Source organism: Falco rusticolus, chromosome 20 (genome assembly GCF_015220075.1).
Source record: "Falco rusticolus isolate bFalRus1 chromosome 20, bFalRus1.pri, whole genome shotgun sequence".
Lineage (NCBI taxonomy): Eukaryota > Metazoa > Chordata > Aves > Falconiformes > Falconidae > Falco > Falco rusticolus.
Window position 1 is genome coordinate 577,349 of NC_051206.1, and position 21,619 is coordinate 598,967.

The 21,619-nt window shown below is 51.1% G+C and overlaps 1 protein-coding gene across 3 annotated transcripts in view; it reads left to right on the forward strand.

The window, feature by feature from the left end:
* The first annotated feature begins 46 nt into the window (after window positions 1–46).
* Window positions 47–21,619, forward strand: part of GFPT1 (glutamine--fructose-6-phosphate transaminase 1) — a 40,532-nt gene continuing 18,959 nt past the window's right edge. For 2 of the 3 annotated variants that reach the window (XR_005101575.1, XM_037371433.1), the window contains exons 1-7: window positions 3,838–3,899; window positions 14,410–14,517; window positions 14,933–15,040; window positions 16,438–16,563; window positions 17,192–17,250; window positions 19,779–19,913; window positions 20,802–20,863. Coding sequence is in view for 2 of the 3 variants with exons in the window: in XM_037371433.1 (XP_037227330.1) it covers window positions 3,893–3,899; window positions 14,410–14,517; window positions 14,933–15,040; window positions 16,438–16,563; window positions 17,192–17,250; window positions 19,779–19,913; window positions 20,802–20,863 (605 nt within the window). In the remaining variant the exon portion in view is untranslated. Of the gene's footprint in view, window positions 164–1,013; window positions 1,143–1,275; window positions 1,364–3,837; window positions 3,900–14,409; window positions 14,518–14,932; window positions 15,041–16,437; window positions 16,564–17,191; window positions 17,251–19,778; window positions 19,914–20,801; window positions 20,864–21,619 lie in introns of those variants that run through there. The other variant, XM_037371434.1, reaches the window with a different exon arrangement.

Sequence of the window (21,619 nt, forward strand, 5' to 3'; positions counted from 1 at the left end):
TGTTTTTACTGGAGTTTTGATTTGTACAAATAGGACCAAATTAAGCCTGCCTGTACTGATGCTGAAGATTGAGCATCTTGTGATCTTGCGACTGAAGAGATTCCGTGTCCGGCATGTATCCTGTGTGTCCTCAAGCTCCTCGAGCTCTGTCATGGAGAGAGAAGTGCGTAGTGCTCGCATCCCGTCCTCTTTTTATCTGTTCTGTCCCGCTACAAAGTAAGCTCTTTAGGGCAGCGGCTGCATTTCTGCAGTGTAAAGCAGCAAAGTTGGGGTCTCCAACTCGGGATAAACAGAGGGAGGGGGTTAAGTGCCAGTTGTCACTTGGGGAACAAAACCAAACCCAGAAATGCTAACACTATGATAGCCCAATGTGGTAAAATCATCAGCCCAAATCATGAGGAGTTTCTGTGTGAACCTTCCAAGCTCTGTCTGAAACAGAATCCCCGTTAGCGAGAGGTGTCCCGTCTCCTCCGCTCACCCAAAAAAACCTTGCCCGTTCACGGACACGGAGGCAAAGGGGAGTACAGTAATGACTACTCAGTGTGTAGCTTAGGAGTGAATGAGGTGGCCGGCGGCCCCGCTGACAGTACAGTATGTCATGGGGTGGCCTTGCAGTTGGTTTTTTTGGAGGGCTTGTCAGTTAGGTGGCTGGGAAGCTGTGCTGTACTGTAATGCTCCGGTCAGCATGGTTTTTTGACTCTGAAGTTTTTCTTTGTAGAAATAATTTTTTAGAAAGAAAAAATTGCAGTTAGTCATTATGTTTATAGTAGTAATGACTACTTGAAATTATTCTGGCATTTTTTTAAAGAGAAAAAAGTACTTTGGTATTTTTGCTGTGCTGTGGATAACGGCAAAATTACAGTCTGCCATTCAGCTGTTTATGTTTTCACCCATGTCAGCTAGAGAAGACACACAAAATCCATTCATGTTTTCTGAGCGCTGTTCTAGAACTCTCTTTTACGGGGAGTTGATCACAGCTATCTAAACTCTTGTCATCTTGGAACTGTTCACAGGTGGACATGTGCTTTTTGGTGGGATGTGACTCATTCCACGTTTCTAGGAGAAATCCGCCTGTTTGTCATCTGATAATACTGTAATGTACACTGTGAGGCAGCTAACAGCTGACAGCATTTTTGGAGCAGGTACTTCCCAAGGTAGTAGTAGGAGGAAATACCTCATGTCACCTGATGTTAGAATTCAAAGTGCATTATGTGTCAGGGATCACAAAACATACTCTTTTTTTTTTTTTTTTTTTTTTTCTTTTTTTCCTGGGAGCTGGTAATCTTCACCAGTAAAATTCAGGACTTCAGCCAGGACTTCTATTTGAAGTGAAGTGTGTTGAGCTTGGAGAAGAAGAAAGCAGGTATTCTTTTTCCCAGCCATGAGCCCTTTAGTTACTTTTAAAAACGCTTGTATGTGTGAGAGAGAGTTTGGGAAACATTTTCACATTTCTCCGTTTGGTAGTGAGTTGCACGTGTATATTCGTGTGAACTATACATGGTAGTAAACCCACGTGCTGTATGTACAGCAAACCTCAACAGAGGAACATGGGGCATAAATACTGGCTTGGGGGAGGGGAATTAAATAGCCACTTCCAGACTGAACACATGGAATGTTCTGTATGTGTATGTGTAAAATTCTGTATGTGTAAAATTCTGAGGAATTTGCACCAGATTGTTACATATAGAAGGATGAGTTAGCCTCGGGTTGAGGGATTAATTTTTATAGCATCAAGTATGGTATAGATTTAAGTCATAAAGTTCGGTATTTGCTGTGCTGCTGACGTGAGCTATGTATTTTGGGAGTGTTCGTAAGGACTGTCCATGGTCCTTCAGGTCTGGGGCATCCTACGTTATAAGCAGGAGTTTGCCCTCTGATAATGCTGCAGGTGATTTTAGGTGTGTATTCTTAAATTCTGCTGGGGGTAAGAAGTCATGAACTGGGAGCTGCTGCAGGGCAGCAAAGAAACACCGTTAAGAGCAGTAAAGCAGCGGGTGAATGGGGTGTGCCCGTCAGATCAGTAACGGAGAGTCTGAACAGTGGCCACAGCTGAGGAGAGCAGGATTGCTGTGCCAGGGCGCACCGCGTGTGGTCCTGGTGATCGCCTTCTGGGCTGGTGGCTCCTTCCTCACCCGGAGATCGCCTGCCACCGCCACGCGGCATTTGGTAATTAAAGACGTGGAGGTGGAAAAAGAAATCAGAATTGGAAGTGAGCCCCCCTCCACAGCTGACAAAGGGGTGGTAAAGCACTGGGCAAGCCGCTCGGTCGCAGCTCCGCACAAGCCAGTCCTGGGAACTGGGACTAACTGGGAGGTAAAGCACTGGGCGAGCCGCTCGGTCGCAGCTCCGCACAAGCCAGTCCTGGGAACTGGGACTAACTGGGAGGTAAAGCACTGGGTGAGCCGCTCGGTCGCAGCTCCGCACAAGCCAGTCCTGGGAACTGGGACTAACTGGGAGGTAAAGCACGGGGTGAGCTGCTTGTCGCAGCTCCACACAAGCCAGTCCTGGGAACTGGGACTAACTGGGAGGTAAAGCACGGGGTGAGCTGCTTGTCGCAGCTCCGCACAAGCCAGTCCTGGGAACTGGGACTAACTGGGAGGTAAAGCACGGGGTGAGCTGCTTGTCGCAGCTCCGCACAAGCCAGTCCTGGGAACTGGGACTAACTGGGAGGTAAAGCACGGGGTGAGCTGCTTGTCGCAGCTCCGCACAAGCCAGTCCTGGGAACTGGGACTAACTGGGAGGTAAAGCACTGGGAACTGGGACTAATTGGGAGGTAAAGCACTGGGTGAGCCGCTTGTCGCAGCTCCGCACAAGCCAGTCCTGGGAACTGGGACTAACTGGGAGGTAAAGCACGGGGTGAGCTGCTTGTCGCAGCTCCGCACAAGCCAGTCCTGGGAACTGGGACTAACTGGGAGGTAAAGCACTGGGTGAGCTGCTTGTCGCAGCTCCGCACAAGCCAGTCCTGGGAACTGGGACTAACTGGGAGGTAAAGCACTGGGAACTGGGACTAATTGGGAGGTAAAGCACTGGGTGAGCCGCTTGTCGCAGCTCTGCACCGGGGCTGGTCCCGCCAGGCCCTCGCAGCGGAGCAGGGGGCCGCGTGCTGGCTGCCGGCCGATGGTTCCCGGGCGGGCGACGTTCCCGCTCCGGCTTGTGCTCTGCCAGGCTCCAGCGAGCCCAGAATCGGCCCCTCCTGGTTTTTTACCGTTGGCATTTTCTGGGCTTCCTCGGGAGCCCTTTGGTGACTCCTCCGGGCCCGGGCCCAGCGGAGCGAGCAGCGGTTTTCCCGGGAAGGGACCGGCTCCCTCCCAGCCGTTGGTGTTTCCATATTTCCCAGCGCTGCGCCGCCGTTACCCGCAGGCCAGGCTTCGCGCCCGCCCCAGTTTGCGGGGCCATCTTACTGGTGTCGCTGCCCGGCTGCTGCGCCGGTGCGGAGCGGAGGGGAAGCCGCGCAGCCGGGCCACGTGTGCTGCGGGGCCAGGACCCCCGGCTCCTTCCCCGGCCGGGCGCGTGGGGGATCCCAGCGTTACCCCCGCCGGTGCCGCCCGGTTGGTGCAGCTGCCGCCGGGGGGTGGGGGGAGGGGGGCGCCCCCCGCCTTTTGTCCGCCGCTGCCGCGGGGCGCTGGCGCCGCCCTCCCTCCTCCCGGCGGCGGCCGCGGGTCCGGCTGCCACGTCCCAGGCGGCCCGGGGGCGGGGCGGGGGCGGGGCGGGGGCGGGACGAGCGGAGGGGCCCAATGGCGGGCCGGGGGCGGGGCGGGTGGCGGGGGCGGGGCGGGCGGCGGGGCCCAATGGCGGGGCGGGCGGCGGGCCTGCGCCATGGGCCCGGGCCGCGGGGGGCGGGCGGCGCGGCCCCGGCGCGCAGAGCCAGCGCGGCCGCGGACGGGGGCGCACCATGTGCGGTAAGGGCAGGGCGGCGCGGCCCGCCGAGGGAACCGGGCGGCGCATGGCGGGGCCTGGGGGGGGGGCGGTGGGTTGGGCTGCCCGGCCCTGCTCCCTCCGCCGTGCCGGGCGGCAGCGCTAGGCCGGCCCCTGGGGCACCCCCGGAACCGGGGTGGAAAAACGGGGCCGGCCGCTTCGGCCGCGTCGAGGAGGGGCCCCGGCGTCGTTATCTGGGGATGTCATCACCCGGCCGGCGGCCCGCGTACGGTTCCCCGGGGGAGGCATCTTGTAACGCGTTAATAACTTGCAAGGGCGAATTGGCCCGCAGTTAGCGCCGCTGTGGCCGGGCCGTGCAAAGGCCGGCACCCGGCGCTACCGGTGGGTCCGGGCAGAGCGGCGGCGGTGCGGAGTGTGGCGGCAGCCCAGACCCGTGCCGGGTGGGCTGTAGGTGCCTGTAGGCTGTGGCTTTCCAAAGCAGCCAAGTGACACGGGAGCCTCTGCCCAGGGAGCGTCAGGAACACGCACCTTCCAGGGAAGGATGCGGCTTCACCGCTGGGAACGCAGCTCCGGGCATGGCAGCGCAACCACTCCCACTTCTACAGGGAAACTCTTGTCTATTGTTATTATCTTTTTTTAGGCGTTAGAACTCCTGATGTGGATGCTCGTACATTGATGCAAGTTTATGCAGCGTAGGTCTTGAGGCAGGCGGGTAAATGGGTTTAAACCCAGCGTCGAAGTGTCGGTTGCGGGGTGGTGCAGCAGCTCATCTCCACCCGTTCGTGTCCCAGCGGAGCATCCCTGCCTTGAGCACATGCCTTGGGTGCGCTGGAGCACGAGCCAGCGAGGCTTGTTCCCCAGGGTCACTTTGGTACTTTGCACTCCCATTTGTCACGTTAGTACAATTACTTACCTCATCGTTTGGATGCAGCAGTAGAAATCATCCTTTCTCTTCCTCTTCCTTTCTGTCACGTTGGCTCCATGTCTTTCCATGGAAATTTACACAACAGTGACTCTTCTTATTTGTCTTTCCATGTTTCCTCCTTTGTTTTTTTTTCTGTATTTTTATGTGCGAAATTAAAAGGGCGCTGTAAGCAAGACTGGGTTTTATATTTGCTATGCAAATTGCCCTATTCCATTGTTTTTGTGAGACTGAAGTGGCACCACCTTCAAATTGTCAAGTCTGTGGAGCGCTACAAAGAGGTGATCCGAAATTCATGCTTCAGCTTACGTTTAACACTATGTTAATTGGCGTTAAAAGTACAAAATGGAGCGAAGCTAAGAATAGAAGGGATAATTATGGTTATAAATAGCTTGCTACAAGAATAGGGATGGTTTTGGTGCCTTGTGCTTGCCTTATGTGAGGTCCAGGGTGTGAACTGTGTGATATTAACATTCTGCTCTTTGTCTTTTTAATTGCAATAAGCCCTGAAAATGCTGTGGGAGTTACTTGGTTGCATTCAAGATTTAACGTGTTTCTCCCCTTTTTGATAGAAGCAAAGTTCTTCTCGGATGTTGAAACATTTGATGGAATGGTAAGAAAGGCGTTAAGCATTACTGGCTCTGTTATTGTGTCCTGTTCTGGGAGCCAGAGGTAGATCCTACAGCGAGAGACGAGAAGAAGAGAGCATTAACTGAGCACATTAATACAGCAAAATGAGCCTTGGAAGTTGGGGAGCTTCTGAGCGCAGGAAGTGTGTGGCCGAAGGCAGTTAAAGGTTTCTGTAGGGAACAGGAGGGGAACTGTTTGGAGTCTGAGGGTGCTACCACGTGAACTCTTGTGACTTGTGGTTAAGTGCCATTGGCAGAAACCAAGGAACACAGCCTCCTGTGCTGCGGCCGTTCGCAGTCCGGCTGGCGAGCACAAGGCAAAAGGGGCGGTGGGCTCTGCTCACGGTGGGAAACACGAGTTGCAGTGGCAGGTTGGGCATTTTTCCATACAGCACCGGTAGACTCCAGCAAAGGAACAAGGTGAACAACCTGAGGTGGTGTTCTCTGAGATTGCCCTGCAAGTGTCATATGTAGGCAGAGCTGGCTTGTGATGCTCCGAGTACTTACGCTAACAAGGCTCCCCTAGCTGAGGTGGTGAGTATCTTGGAGCAGACGGCTCTGATTTCTCGTACCGTGCCCTGCAAAAGGTCTGAGTAGCCATGTTACACAGTGTTGTAGTGAGAGCTGTGTGGACCTGGTTGCTTGTACGAACCCTCAGACAACATTTCGTAATAGAATCGTAAGTCAGGATATAGATTGCTTCAACTTGCCACGCTGTCTGGTGGTTACCTGGTCTGCATTCAGATTTTTATCCAGTTCGGCTCACACAGAAAGCTACTTACTAAGATGAGCCTTTTTTAAAACAAGGTGACAGTGCTGCTGCTGTTACCTGAGTTCCTCCGTGACAGCTTCAGGGCTGGAATTACCAACACGGTGTTTTCAGCATACTGGTGATCTGATGTTCAGGTGTACGTGTATAGGATCTTGCAAGATCCCATGATCTGGTGTGCTCGTACCACTTGACAGGTTATGGAAAGCAACCTCGAAGTTCAGTTCCTTGATGCCTAGCATAAATAACGGGCCTGCTGTGTGTATGTGCTGGGGTTTTGGTTTTGATAGCGTTACGGGAAAAATAGGGTTTGTTCCTCGTGTGTGTTACAGACTTGCAGTTTGAAGACCTAGCCAGGTATAAATTGCATGTGGTTTGGTCTGAATGCACCAAACCAGTTCAATGGCATCTATGAAATAGTTTGGAAAACAGGTTTTTCAAGGTAGCTTGATAGACTGTTCTGTAAATAAGTAAACCTGTCGTATGCCGTGACCTTTTAAACCATGAAAAGGGACTGGAGAATTTAGTTCCTGTGTTACTAGCGATTGCTGAAGATAAAAACAGGTTTGAGAAAGACTCAGGTTTCCAGTGTTGGGGTTGCACGGACATCAGTGGGGTCTGCCAGACTCAGGTTTCCAGCGTTGGGGTTGCACGGACATCAGCGGGGCTGCCCTCCCGCCTGCTGAAACACCATGTGTATGCCTGGGTGCACCTTCTGTGAAGCACGGGGTGGTGGCTCTTGCCCAGAGTGAGTCCCTGTTTACTCCAGACAGGAGAAACCCGGCCCTCCTTAGCTGAAGAGAGGTGTGTGCCTGGGCAGTAAAAGCATCCAGTGGACAAATGTGGTTCTCCACCGAGTGGATCTTCCTCTGCAGTGCTTTTCTCCCAGCGCAATTCGATTGACGGATTGAATGCAAACTCCCATATGCAGCTTGCAGGCGTCGTACTGACAAGTCTGCTTGTTTCTGACCTTTTTCTGACCAAGACTCAGCCGCGTTTTGGTACGTCGGGGCTGGCACGGCGTTCTGCATCAGCCAGCCGCCTGGGCAGCGGGTCGCAGAGCCTGGCCAGTGGGTTTGATGCATCGGTTCTGCGACTTTGTTCTGCACGATGATTGCTGTCTGGGTTAGAACTTGCCTGGTGTCTCCCCTGCTGTAGTTGGAAGAAGAATATTTTTATTGCTTTTCCTAGACCGTAATGTAGATTATGTATGTGGTATTTAGGAGCCTGCATCTAATTTGTTGAAGACTTGAGGCCTAATAATCATCACGAGGATAAAGGGTTCTTTACAATTGCCAAGTGGATATGCTGATAACATCGTCTGTTGAAATGGTGTTAACAGTGTACGGTATGGTATAAAGGAATTTGTAAATCCAACAGTAAACCTAGCCTGAAGGCTTTCCTGCTTGTGTGGAAGGATTAGCAGAAGCTGTTCCTGAGTAACTTCACGTATTCAGGATGCTGGAGAAGACCATTTATTCTTACCTGGAAGCAGTGATTCACTTCATTTGCCTGTGAACTTACCAGGGAACATGAGCACCGAAAAGGTCACAGGAGAATGAAGCTCTCAGAAAAAGTGTTTTGGTGACACTCAGCAACAGAAATACTGAGCGTCCATTTGGTGAAAATGCTCTTCTGGTAAAGTCTGTCAGCTGTCTGTCGTGAAGTCTTTAAGGCAGCCCAGTTTGTGCTTAATTATTTAAAATGTTTTCTAAAGAGCGCTGAGTTTCACAAGAGCTGAATACCTGTTCTGGTGGTTCACCAGGTAAGGATTTTAAGACAAACCTGCAAGAAAGGATCCGTTTTGTGTTCTGCAGTATATTGTTCAAGTTATTTTGCTTAAAAGAAATACATACCAGACTGTCAGCGATGGCGAGTCTTAGTGCGATTCAAGAACCGTACGATAAGCTGACGTGCTTTGAACAACTTCTCACTCTGTTTGTACAAAGTCCTGCGTCAAGCTACCAGTTGAAATGTTTTATTATGTTGTAAAGCGTGACTGCTGTTCTAATCCTGAAGTATATTAGTGTATTCCAGACAGGGGTATTGTGTTTTCTGAGCCTGTCAGATATAAATTCCCGCAGTGTGCTTGCTGCTGTCTTATTTTAGCTGGGAATTCACAATTGCAGATGGTGCTGGACTAGAAGGAAGTTCACAGGGTGGGGTTTTTTTTTTTGTTGTTGTTTCACATAGGATGTTTCACCTTGAACAATGCCAGCTCAAGGCTTGTCCAGGTGGTGTAATTAAACGTCGTTCATATATCCTGGTTTTTCTGTAACACCACCTCTTTCTGGCTTGTTCTGGAGCGTGAGTTACAGAGGGCAGGTGCGGCGTTATTATTGAAGAACACTTGGAGTTGAATGGTGTGTAAATGTGTAAGTTGAGCTGAAACTGAAATTCCTCTTTTCAGGTCTGCTAGGGACCCGAAATTTGCGGGTTTCAGGGTCGGTTTCAGGGATGTTCTGTTTTGGACTTCAAGTTTTGCACATTTTCAGCACGTGGTGTCTAGGCTGGCAAGGGGGGATGAGCTGGTGGTGCACCAGATGGGACCCCGATGGAAATTCGCTAGATTTGCATGGGAATTTCATCAAAACCAACATGTTTCCATTGACTGTTGTAATTTAAATGAATTGTCACTTTGAAGGAAAAATTGGCGCTTTTGTGACAGTGCTCCTCACGGAAGCCTTCAAGCAGCTGTAAAGATCTGTGCAGTTGATATCTTTTCATTTTCTAAATCGTGGAGATCGATTTGAATATAAGCACAGGGAGGGAGAGAGCAAGGCTTGAACAAGACATTGCGATTTGGAGAAAAACACGTCTCGGGGGTGGGGAAGAAAGGTCTTTTGTAGCCTAAACTGTGAGGTAGGGTTGTGTGCTGCGTTCCACCTTGGGGAAGGCTATGTTTTGTAGCTGAATGGAGTGACCCTTTGTTCAGCTTTTGAGTAAAAAAAGAGGTTATTTTCCTACAGGGCCTTGCGTCCTGCTGGGACGTATCACCTGAGCGCCCCTCGCCTCGGCACCGCCGCGTTCCTTGCCGTACATTTACACGGACGGGACCGAAGGCTTGAAGTCTAATTCTAGAACAGAATTAATCTGCGGAGCCCGTGTTGGTGGCTGCTGGGAGAAATAAACATTTTTTTCAGAAATAACGCTTAGATCAGTGAAGCATAACAAGTGTTTGGGTCTTTTTTTTCTCATCAGTGTTTCTGTCGAGGACAGTGGAGTTGTGCTTAAAAGATGGAAGTGATTAAGAGATGTGATTGCTCATATATTCCTGAATAATCCAATAGTTAGGGTAGAGCCAGTAAAAATGCTGTTTTCTAAATGTGGATTGAAATTTTCTCCAGCTATGACGAATCGTATCATTATGGGATGTTTGAAAAGAGAAAATGGAAATGCATTTGAAAATGTTTCCGGTAAATGAAACTGTTATTTATACATAATTCATTGTGATCAAGTGTCATAAATGGGTGAAAAGCCTTCAGATATTTGTTTTTAGCTTGTACATTAGTAAGTCATGTGTTTAGGAGGACTTGTGTTCATTTTCAGCCGCCTTATTGTCCCTTTTTTTACTTTAATTATGCATAATTTTTACATATTATTTTTCCTTCATTTTTTCCTGTTTTCTCGAAGGTTTTTCAAACCTGCTTGTCTTACTTGCCTGATCGTTCCTAAAATGTGTCGATCGCAGGTGAGTTCTCAGAATTTTATTTTCATAGTGGTGTCTCTATTATCACTCCAGGTATTTTCCTCTGGAGATCTAAAAGCTGAGCTGAATCAAACCTGAATCTCCCAGTGTTTACAGGGTTGAGGTTTTTTTAGGAGCATGTCCACGTAGTTCACAGCGTTGATACTGTATTTGCATTTCTTTTACTTGGCTTGTTTTTCATAGTCTCTGTGTTTTCTGATGAGAAGCACTGAATTCTTTGGTTTTGTTTCGGTAGGTTTTTTTGTATTCTTAGATTCCTATTTTTTTCACAGTCCTTGTGAATGATCTTAATAAAATTGGGCTGTGATTAATAGATTATTTATTTTTTTTTCAACGCCTGAGACAAATGCCAAGTTGGCTCCTTTCTAGATAGATGTTTTCTGTTTGTTTACAGTATGTGTGGAAATAAACAGTGCCGGTTTTCAGTCTCATTCCAGATGAGCCGTCCCTTCCCGGAGGAAGCCACTGTCTGCCCTGTGCCCGTTCAGTACGTGGTGTTTTGTCGTACGCTGCTGGCAGCTGTGATCTGTTTCAAGGAGTCAAGTTTTGGGTTGTTGGGTGGGTTTGTTTTTTTTTTCAGTTCAGGTGTGACTGAGCTTGTTAAAATGTGCAGAGAAAACCAACTTTTCAAGCCACTGTCTGATCTGAATTCCGATTTAACAAGATGATGTCCGAAGTCAGCCCTGCCTTGAGGGACATAGTTCGGGTTTTAAGCCTTTTGTTTTGTTTTGTTTGTTGTTGGGTTTTTTTGTTCAAAATAAGTTGCAATCCTTGCGCCAGAAGCAGGATGGAGGCTAAAGTGCTCAACTCACATTTGCAAAACTATTTCAGGTAAAGAAACCGACTTTCTGCTTAATAATTGTGCCCATCTATGGAGTTAGACTTCTTTTTCACATGGAAGACTTGGATTTTCGTGGCCTCGCTGGGGCTCCAGGCGTGTGGTTTCCCGGTGTCCCCCTGCCCCTCTGGGCTGCGCCCGTGTCACCAGTTACAGATGTGCTGGGGGGACGGGGCTCTGTGCTCTCTGCGTTGGGCTCCCCAGTCCACCTCGATGGAAAATACCCTCATTTAAAATGCAGTGTCGCAGCCTGGAAAGCAGCTGGGTGTTTGTAGCGGTGTGCCCGGTGGCGTTACAGGGGCGATGCCCGATGTCCCTGGGGCGCAGGGGAGGGCCACCTCCACGTCCCCGTGGCAGCTGCTCTTTAAACCTGCTTCTCTTAACTTGCCTGATCGTTCCTAAAACGCGTCGATCGCAGGTGAGTTCTTAGAATTTTATTTTCGTAGCGGTGTCTCCATTATCGCTCCAGGTGTTTTCCTCTGGAGATCTAGAAGCGGAGCTGAATCAACCCCGAATCCCCCAGTGTTTACAGGGGAGGCCTGGAGATGCTGGTGGGCGGCCAAGGGGGGCTGTGAGGTGGGGGGCAGGCTGCTTACAATAAGCCTGCTGTCCTGTTTGCGCTGCTTCCCCCCACCTTTCCTACAGCCCTCCTTTCTTCTCCCTTCTTGGTGCGTCCCCATCGCTCCTGCGCGGGTCCCCAGTTCCTTCCCCAAGCTTTGCAGTGGCTTTCACCCGTTTTCGCCCCCCGTTTGCTCAGCACGATGCCCTGCTGGAGAAGGGCTCCCCGGTGCTCCCGTCAGCGCGGCTCTTGTGCCTCTCACGCTGCTGCCGTTTGCTGCCAAGAACTTCAGGGACCCTCTCGCCGCGGCCAGCCTGATGTGCGAACTCCAGAGCACCTTAACGCTCGTCCTCGGTCCCTGTTTGCTCAAAGGAGCATATCCCGCTTTTGGGTGGCCTTTGGTGGTGTGCCGTGGTGGTGGAACAACTTACCGGGTGGCTGTATACTGGGTGGGACTGGTTATGCCAGAGCGAGGTGGCCAGTGCCGCCGAGGGGGCTGTGGGGATGGGGGAGGTGGTTCGGCAGGGTGAGGGGCTGCCCGTGCTGCCGGAGAGCTTTGGGTGGGAAGGGGAGCCTCAGCGTCTGCTTCCGAGGTACGGAGAGAGGTTTCAGCTCCGAAATTATTTGGCTAATTCGGGAAAACGTACGCGGCGTTCACGTTCCCATCATGACTCGTGGTGGTTATAATTAGGCCTTCTGGAGCAGCTGTACCTTGGGTGCCGTGGTGGGTGGCTTTGGGGAAAAGGGAGGTGGCAGGAGCCGCTGGAACCTTTCCAAAGACATCTCGTGTGCTTGTTTGCTCTGCTTTGTGGTAGAACACTTGTTATTTTTTTGTGTGACGCTGTCGCTCCGTTGAGCACCTGTTTGGGAAGTTTCTGGTAAATACGGAGAGAGGGGCTCTTCCAGCTGCCTGCTAGTAAAGCAGCCTGCTTTGTGCTCCCCTTGCGAGACCTGGAAGTCATTTAAAGGACTTTAGGCATCCAGGATCTAGCCGAAATGTGCCGTCCTTCAGCCGGGATGACATCTACTTGGAGTCGGTTCACTTGTAAACAGGGAGGCTGCTGTTTGCCTGAAGAATGTGGTTTTTAGAAACAGAGCGAACTAAGTATCTCAAATTGGAAAACTTTTTTTTTTTTTTTTTTCTCCCAGAAGGGTTGGGAGGAGGGTTTGGAGATTGACAGCGTGGGGGAAGTATCCTTCAGAGGAGGCTTTGGAGATAGAGCAGAGGTTGTTAACTGCTGCCGGTGTTTATCTGTTGAACTGTTGAGCTGTGAGTTGCCAGGTTTGCGGAGCAGGACCTCGCTGTCTCGGTGTCATTACTGGAGCAAATGCCATCAGGAGATGGCAGCAGCAGCCCTGGCTGCAGGCTTGGTGTGGGATGTTAGGAGCAACAGAAGTGAAACTGCACATTTTTGTAAACTTGGTCCTGATAGTCTTGCAGGTGGTTATCAGAAAAGGCTTTGGGTTTTGCGGAAATGAAGGCAGAAGCTAAAGAAACCAATGGAAAAGCTCCTTTTTCCCCCTTTTTTTTCTGGGTTTTTTTTTTTTCCCCTTTTTTCTTTTTTTTTTTTTTCTTCATCTGCCTGGGTGGTTTCAGAGGGAGGAACAACAGAACGTGCACCTAATTCTTTCTAGCAACACAGAAGAAAATAAGTGAGATGTGGTGTGCTCTTTTTGCAGCAGAGCTGCAGGGAGGTGTAACTTCTGGTGCTTTGGGAATGGGAGGGTGAAGCTGGTGAACAAACTTGTCCCGAGACCCGTAGCCAAAGTCCATGGGAAAGGGAGAAGAGTGGGAAAATGTCAGAATGGTACATGGCTGCACACGACCTCGTTGTCCCCGCTCAGGCTAAAAAGTCACTTGTGAATGTTTCAGCACTTTGCTGTGTGGTATTCGGTGCATCCATCAAGTCTGAGTAGCCCATGTTTCTACTTTACAAAATAAATTAAGACATCAAAAGGCTTTGAATAATTGAGTTTAATTCCAACACGCGAGCAGCTGAAGAATGCAGTTTTTCAAATGTTCGTTAAAATAAAGTGTGGAGAAGCAAAGATGGAGCAAAGACAGAGGTTCCAAAAATCATCTCGGGAGTAAAACTGTTCGCAGGAATAGAAGCTGGGAGCTGTGAGGCCGGCTGTGTGGCAGTGCTATCAGGAAGGAGTTAAAGATTCGGGATGCCTTTAAAAGGACTTTGTTTTTCTGTGCGTGCAACAGAACGCCATTCTCCTCCAGAGGTTTTGGTGAAGGTTCTCAAATGACAAACCTTGAATTACCAGTCACCTATATGGATGTCTGCGTGAAACCCGTCTTCCTTTTATTCCATGCAGACATTTTTCTCCTTGGAAATGTTAGACAGGGCGAAACGGTAGATTTCAAGTACAGATATTTCTAGCATGCAGTGAATGTCTTCTCACGCTGCTGCTTCCTGACGGCACCAAAGGAAATCTTTCTGAAATAGAGCCATAGTTGGTATTAGAAATCTAGGAATTTGTGTGTCCCCATCACTGCTTAAAAATTGAAGCAATAATTTATCTTCCTTTGCAACCTACAGGAAAAATAGCTCTCATTAGTTTGAGGGTGTTTGCGTGAGTTAAATGACTTTTTTTTTTTTTTTTTTTTTTTCTTAGTGAGTCTGTGGGAGGAACTTAGAGAAAGCTGTTCAAGGAAGAATTCCTTTTGAAGATGGTTCTTCAGCATGCAAAGCTCAGTGTTACTGCACCTTGAATTTTTCATCTGCAGTGATTAGTTTCCCGTCCCCTGCATTGTCTCCTGACAGCTCCTTCTGTCGTGCAGGTCCAGCTCCCGCGGAAATTCTTTCTCCCATCGCGCCCAGGCTTATTATTTTCCTGTTTAGTTGCTTTCAGTGTCACCAGAAAGATGCTGGCGTTTTGTCGTTAGTTTTGATCTCTTCAGTGTTGGTGGCATCTTCTCCGTTGGACCTCAGGCGGGATCAGGAATTGCTGTGGACGCGGTGGTACCTTCCTGCAGGGTGGTCTCAGTACGAAGGGCAGCCTGAGGATTCGTTACGTGCGCGTACCGTGTAGATGGCACGTACGGAGTTTCCTCAGCTGTGATTGTGTTTAAAGCTCTGCTCTTTTCCCCCGTACAGGCATCTTTGCTTACCTGAACTACCATGTTCCCCGGACAAGAAGGGAGATCCTGGAGACCCTCATCAAAGGGCTCCAGCGGCTGGAGTACAGAGGCTATGATTCTGCAGGTAGCTCGCTCTGAGCAAGTGATTATTTTTTTTGAATTTTGGCTTGTAAATGATGATTTTTGTGGTGCGTTTGTGAATGGTGTTTCCGCTGTCTTTTACTTTTGAAGGCTGAAACACAAATTGGATGTGCCTGTGGTCATGTGGTCAGAGGTTTGGATTAACTTTCAGGATCCAGATTTCTGTGAACGTTCTTGATGCCCGTTACCTAAGGCTTTAAAATACCTACAAGATGACGAATGGAAAACTCACCTCTGATCTAAGGGGTTTCTTGCCTTTATTTGGAGGGTCGGCTGTTGGGAGAAAGGGCACTGTGGGGAAAAAAAGATAATAATTCGGCAGTATTTGTTTATGTAAGATACTGTAATACCCCTTCTGCACTTCACACTCTTTCTTCGTGTTCTGTGGTGGTGCTTAGGTGTGGGAATCGATGGTGGAAATGACAAGGACTGGGAAGCTAACGCTTGCAAAATCCAGCTTATCAAACAGAAGGGGAAAGTGAAGGCTCTGGATGAAGAGGTTCACAGTACGTATTTTATTTCCCTTTTGTTCTTGGCCTCCTCTCTTTCCTTGAAATGTCCTCTGACCTCATTTGTGTTTTGAATATCAGCTGGTTTACCCAGAAACACTGTCTTTCCAAATAACTCGTCTATAAAGCACCTGAGATGTCAACGCTCGTGTGCTGTGAAGAACCCAGTGATCCTGTGGGTGTTGTCATGGAGTTACAGAGAAGTCCTGATTTCTCAAGACAAAATGAATCACATCCTGTTAAAGTTAAACAGACCTGAAATACAGTTTAGGAAACAGACCAAAAAAAAAAACAAGCCCGAAACAAAAATACTCCTTAAGCTGGATAAAGGGGAATATCTGGCAGATAATTATCAGAGACCTAGAGCTTGGGCAAAAAGAGAAATTCTCTTCTTCACCAGTTGAATTTTGAATTTTCATATGTAATGCTTGTCCCAGCTAAAGCTGTCCATCCGAGTGGTGATGGGCGATGCAGCTGGCTTCAGGAAAGCACTGATGTATGTGTGCAGCTGTCAAATTGATGAGAACGCGGAGAGTGAGGTCTTCTGCATCCATTTCTGCTCTCTGGGTTACCTTGATTTAAGTGTTCAGCTCATCAAATCTGTGCGCATCGCGAGGAAACACGAAGTTCTTGGGTGTGGAATGCAGGTCAGCGGTGTGAGGACGGGGAGATGCTTTTCAGAGGAGTAAAGATCTCTAGTTGGCATTCGAGAGCCGCCGTGTGGCTGTAATTGAACTTCTAACCTGTGCTAGCACTAACCTCACGGAGCAGAGTGCTGTGTCCGACGGGGAGCTGGGCAGATCTGGTCGTAGCGTAGAGGAAAGCAGGACCTTGAAAAGTCCCGGCGAGGCGGTATGTGCCTTGCAGAAATAGAAGATACACAAAAATATTTCTGAAGGAATGTTTGCCTGCTGAAGAAGATTGCAGGGTCTACGGTTTTAAAGAGATTGTGGTGATGCTTACAGAACAAGAGGAATACTCTTTTTTTTTTTTTTTTTTTTTTTTTTTTTTTAACCAAAGAAACATTAATGCTAATGGCATGCTTTCTAGAAACAAGGGTTAGTGATGAATATTCTGACCATAGTTGTACGTAACCATGAAACGGGCTGGTTCGGTCACAGCTGACAGGATGGCAAGGTACAGCCCTGAGAGATAAAATTAAGGTCGGATTCTTTCTTAAAGTTGTTTTGTTTTATTTTGGCGGGGTGAGGAATGCGGGGAGGTTACTTGCATGCATCTGCATTCTGAACAAGCTGGGTGTTTTGTTGGATTTGTGGATGGTGTTTCCTGGTGGGTGTTGCTGTCCTGCGGACCCCGGTGGCCTGGCAAGGCGCCCACCTTGACCTTGGGGTAGGGCAGCCCCTCAGTGCTGAAAACTTCTCTTACTTCTGCAGAGCAACAGGACATGGACCTGGACATCGAGTTTGACGTGCACCTTGGCATCGCCCATACCCGCTGGGCTACCCACGGCGAGCCCAGTCCCATCAACAGCCACCCGCAGCGCTCGGATAAAAACAACGGTGAGCGCGGCTGCGTGAGGAGCCGCGGGTCTGGGGGCGTCGGGGGAAGCTGGTGGCTGTCGCTGGTGCCCGGTGTGTGCCGGGGCGGGGGGTTTGTGGCGGGCTGTGGGGCTGACCCCCGTTACTGTGAGGCTGGAGGGCTTTGGACTTGGTTTCATGGGCACAGTGTGAGGAGGGGGTGAAAGAGAATGGAACTGAAGGTGAAGAATTTTCGTGGCTATTCTTTGGGGTGGGATTTTGGATACTTCCCCCCCTCCCCCCCCCGTTTAATTATGGTTTTTTTCATAATCACGGCTGCACGGAAGAGGGTGGCTGCGCTCCGTGCTGCGGTGGGGCGCAGCCCGGCCGCGGTGGGGTTGGCCACCGCCTCCCCCCGGGCTGGGAGCCACCAGGTGTGAGCCCCCTCAGAAACTCTGCGGGATCTCAGTAGCCCTGGGCCCACCCGGGTCATTGTCATCGTCTGCCGTTACCGGTTACCGGCAGAGCCGGGGGGTCACGCCGGGGGGACGAGGCTCGGCGCTCGGTTCTGCCCAGCGCGGTGCTGACGCGGTTCGTGCCGTCCGTGCCACGCGGCCGCGGGCACCCGCTGCCAGGCCGGGGGCTGAGCGGGGCCGTTCTCTGCCTCCAGAGTTCATCGTCATCCACAACGGCATCATCACCAACTACAAGGACCTGCGGAAATTCCTGGTGAGCGACCCCCGCACCCCGCGCGCGGCACTTGCTCCCCCCTGCTCGCCCCCCCCGTTTGTATTCTCACATTTTCCCACTCCACTCACATTCATACTCCTCCAGTCACATCCTCCCACTCATATTTTTGTTCTCCCGCTCACTCTTCCACTCATACTCCCACTTGCACTTACGCTCTCCCACTGCCTCCTGCTCTGAGTACATCCTCACACTTACATCCCCCCAGTCCCTCCCTATCTCACTCACACTCACCCTCCCCTACTCACACGCTCCGCACTCACTGCATTCCCTCACTCGTACTCTCATATTCACTCACGGCTCTGCTCACGCACCCAAGCTTACACTTCCCCCTCACACTCACTCTCCTCCATTCACACTCCCCCACTCTTACTGTCCACTTGTGCTCCCCCACTTGCTCACTTAAAGCTCCCCCACCACTCTCTCCCACTCCCGCTCCTCCACTGGTTCCCCACGCACATGCTCACACTCACACTGCTCACACTCCCCACTCACACGCCCCTCATTGTTCCATTCCCTCCCTCTCCCACTCACACTCATCTGTTTGCACTCCTCCTCACTCTCCCACTCATGCTCACACTCCTTTACTCTCACCCCCCCGTTTCCTCACTCACCCGCTCACACTCAGTCTCCCACTTCACACACACTCCCCTCACTCACACTCCTTCACTCAGGCCCCCACTCGCTACCCCGTTCCCTCACTCCTATTTTTGCACTCACACCTCTCACCCCCTACACCCTACCTTGCTCCTCATTCCCCACTCGCTCCCCGACTCTCCCCCACTCACCTCAGGTGTTACTCCCCTTCACTCACACTCTCCTGTTCACTTGCCTTTCCACACACCCTCCTCACTCCCCCACTCACCCTTCCACACTCATTGCACCGCTCACACTCAGCCTCCTTATTCCCTCACTTATTCTCACTCCTCCCCTCCTCATTCCCTCACTCACATTCTTATGCGCCCACTTACACATGAACTCACACTCACTCATTTCCCCACTCACAATCACCCTCCCACTCCTCCTCACTCCCCCATTTCCCGCTGTCATATTCTCCCACTCCTGAACTCACCCTGTTCAGACTCACTACCCCTGCACTCACTGACATGCCACCCTCACGCTCACTCCCCTGCTCACACTCAACTCTCCCGCTCTCTCCCCCACTCATATCCTCACTCACACATACTCCTCCTCACTCACCCACTCATTCTCACACACTTTTATTTCCCCCAACACTTTCCTACTCTGCTCACCTCCCATTCATGCTCCTCCACACTCTCGCCTCCTTCCCTTCTTCCCCTGCTCATATTTACTCCTCCACTCACTCTTACACTCGCCTCCATTTGCTCATTTTCCCATTCACTCCCACCCCCCCTATTTCACTCCTGCACTCTCCCCCCACTCACACTACCCCTCGCACTCAGTCATCCCCCACTCATGCCTCCATTCATGCTTCCCCACTTACTCTGCACTCACTCTCACTCTTCCAGTGGTGCTCACCCCCCACTCACACTCGTTTCTCTGTTCGTAGTCACTTGCTTGCCCCAGCTCTGGCTCCGGGAGCACAGGTGTGCACGCTCGCTCTGCGTTTGCACTCTGTCTTACACTCCCGCCCCACTCCACGTGCACTCACAGTACGTGCACGCTCAGCCTGCACTCACACGCGCGTACTCTCCCCCTCCCTTTTGCACTAGCACGTGCACTCACTGCACTCTCGCTCCCCACGTGCGCGCTCACTCTCCCGTTCACACTTACCCTTCTACTCCTGTGCACGCTGCTCCGCGCCCGCTCCTGCCTGTACCCTCCTGCTCCCTCCCTCCCGCTGACGGGGCAGGGGGGAGGAGGAGAAGGAAGGAAGTACATCTGGATGGAGGAGAAAGATGGAAGGAAAAGCAAAGAAGAAGGGTTGAAAGGGAAAAGAAGTGAAAAGGAGGGCAAGGAAAAGGAAGGGAAGAAGTAATGAAGATGGGAAAGAGAAGGTAGGGAAGAAGGAAGGAAATGGGAGGCGAGAAAAGGAAGGGAAGGAAAGGAATGAAAAGGAAATGGGAGGAAGGAGAAGGAGTCTGAGGGAAGGGGAAGGAAAGGAAAGAAGAGAAAGGAAAAGACAGGAGAGAAGGGAAGAAAGACAAGGAGAGGAAATGCAGGAGAACAGGGGGAAAGGAAGGGAAGATTAGTGAGGAAAAAGGAAGGAAAGCAGGAAAAAAGAGAAGGATAAAAAGGAGAATAGCAGGAGAGGGGGAAAGGGAAGAAGGAAGGACTAAGAAAGGCAGGGAAGAAGGAAGGAGGACTTAAGGCGGGAGGGGAAAAAAGGAATAGAAGGAAGCAGACATGCAGGAGGGAAGGAGAAGGGAAGACAGGAAAGAAAAATGAGACAGGAAGGAAAAGGAAGTGCCGGAACAAAGGATGGGGAAAGGGAAGGAAAAGAAAATTAGAAAAGGAAAGAAGGAAGGAAAAGCAAGGTGGGAAGGGAAGTCAGCGGGCCGGTTACCCAACGTGTGCTGTCGCTGCAGGAGAGCAAGGGCTACGACTTCGAGTCGGAGACGGACACGGAGAGCATCGCCAAACTGGTCAAGTACATGTACGACAACCGCGACAGCGACGACATCAGCTTCACCACCCTGGTGGAGAGGGTCATCCAGCAGCTGGTAATGCTGGGAGCGGAGTGGGGACGGCTGGGGACGGACGCACGCACGCTAACGGGTGTACTGCAGTGCTGCACCGCCGTGCACGTGGACGCTCTGTGGCACGCGTTACGGAGGGTCTTTGTCATTCTGACCCTTCTTCATCTCGGACGTATATTCGGTTTTCTTTAATGTTAGTCAACACTCACGTGAAAAATGTCGAAATGCGGGGGCGCAGCAGCCCCCCGAGGCAGCCCCTCCTGGGGTGCGGGGTGGTGAGTGGGGGGTGGTAGCGCTGGGGGGACAGTGGGAGTAAGTTCCTCAGCTCTTCCCGCAGCTGCATCGGGAGGAGGTGCTGGCCTCTTGTGGGAGCTGCCCTGCGCGGGACCCCCACCCAGCTGCAGCTTGCCCCCTCCCAGTGCCCTCTCCAGGAGGGTTTTTTCCAGTGCTTGGCCTGGCAGGAGCAGTGCCAGCAGCAGACCAAGGACCCGTGTTGCGGGCGGGCTGCCACGGCTCAGCGGTGCGCTCGGTGGCACCGCACCTCAGCAAACGCCCCAGCGCTTTGGCGCCGCTTTTCCCAACGCTCTGCCGCCGTACGTCCCCTCGCCGCACCCTGAACTGACGCGGGACCCTCGCCCGAGCGGCCGTGCTGTCCCAGGGCAGCGGCCGGGAGTTGAGAAGGCTCGTTTCGTGGATGAGGAGGAGCTGCCCGGGCTCTGGGGGGGGGACACACAGCCTGCCAGAATGAGCCCCCCGCTCCTGGCGGTTGTGAAGACCCGGCTGTGAAGCTCCCGGTTCGGTCTCTCTTACTTGTTTGCAGAAACAGGGGTGCGGTTTCCGTGCTGGGAATCCTGACGTGGTGGCCCAGGCTTCAGGCAAAGGGATAACCAGTTTGTGTTTCCTTTCTTCCAGGAAGGTGCTTTTGCCCTCGTGTTCAAAAGTGTTCATTATCCTGGGCAAGCCGTCGGTACCAGGTAAGCGTTGCTGTTGGGAAGAACGTTTTTTGTGGCACGGGATGTGCTTTTTATTTTTTTTATCCCTCCAAGTTAGAAGGCAGTGGAGTAGAGGTTATTCTCATCATGCTGCGAGGGTGGCTGTTGCTTTCCATTTCCTTTCTCTCCTTTCTTATTTATCATAACAAAAACATTCTCAGAAATGTGTTGAAAATTTCTTGCTGACCACCCGTACCCCAACTGCTCTGGAACAGCTGTTTGTTTGGTGTGGGGTTTTTTTTGGGTTTTTGTTTTTGTTTTTTTTTTTTTAGACTCCAGTTGTGAGAGATTTGAAAGGAGATGCTTTTATCTTTTCCTTTGAGTGTGGCAGCATTCAGACAAGTCCTCTGTGGGGCCAGCCTGGTGCTCAGGTCTGCCCCGCTGTTAAACGTCAGCATCAGTCGGGTCGGTTTGACCATGTTGTGCCTAAAACAGGTTCTGAGTTTCGGTGCCAACAGCCGTTTGCGGATACGTACGGCGAGCAACAGCCAGCACGTTCCTGGTTCAGGTGGCTGTGGGACTGCAGTTACTCCTGCAGAGTTTTGGCTAAGCTTGAGCCAGATTCCTCATGTCTTTGTGTTGTGTTTATTCAGAGATTAGTCCGCTCTATCTTGAGGCCTCCTGTGTTTGCAGCACCAACAACTTCTCTGGGAGGAGCTCGCTTTTGGGTTTGTTTTAAAGTTCAGTTCCATTGCTGTGCTGGAGAACAACAGTCCTTTCAGGTCGGGTGTCAAGGTG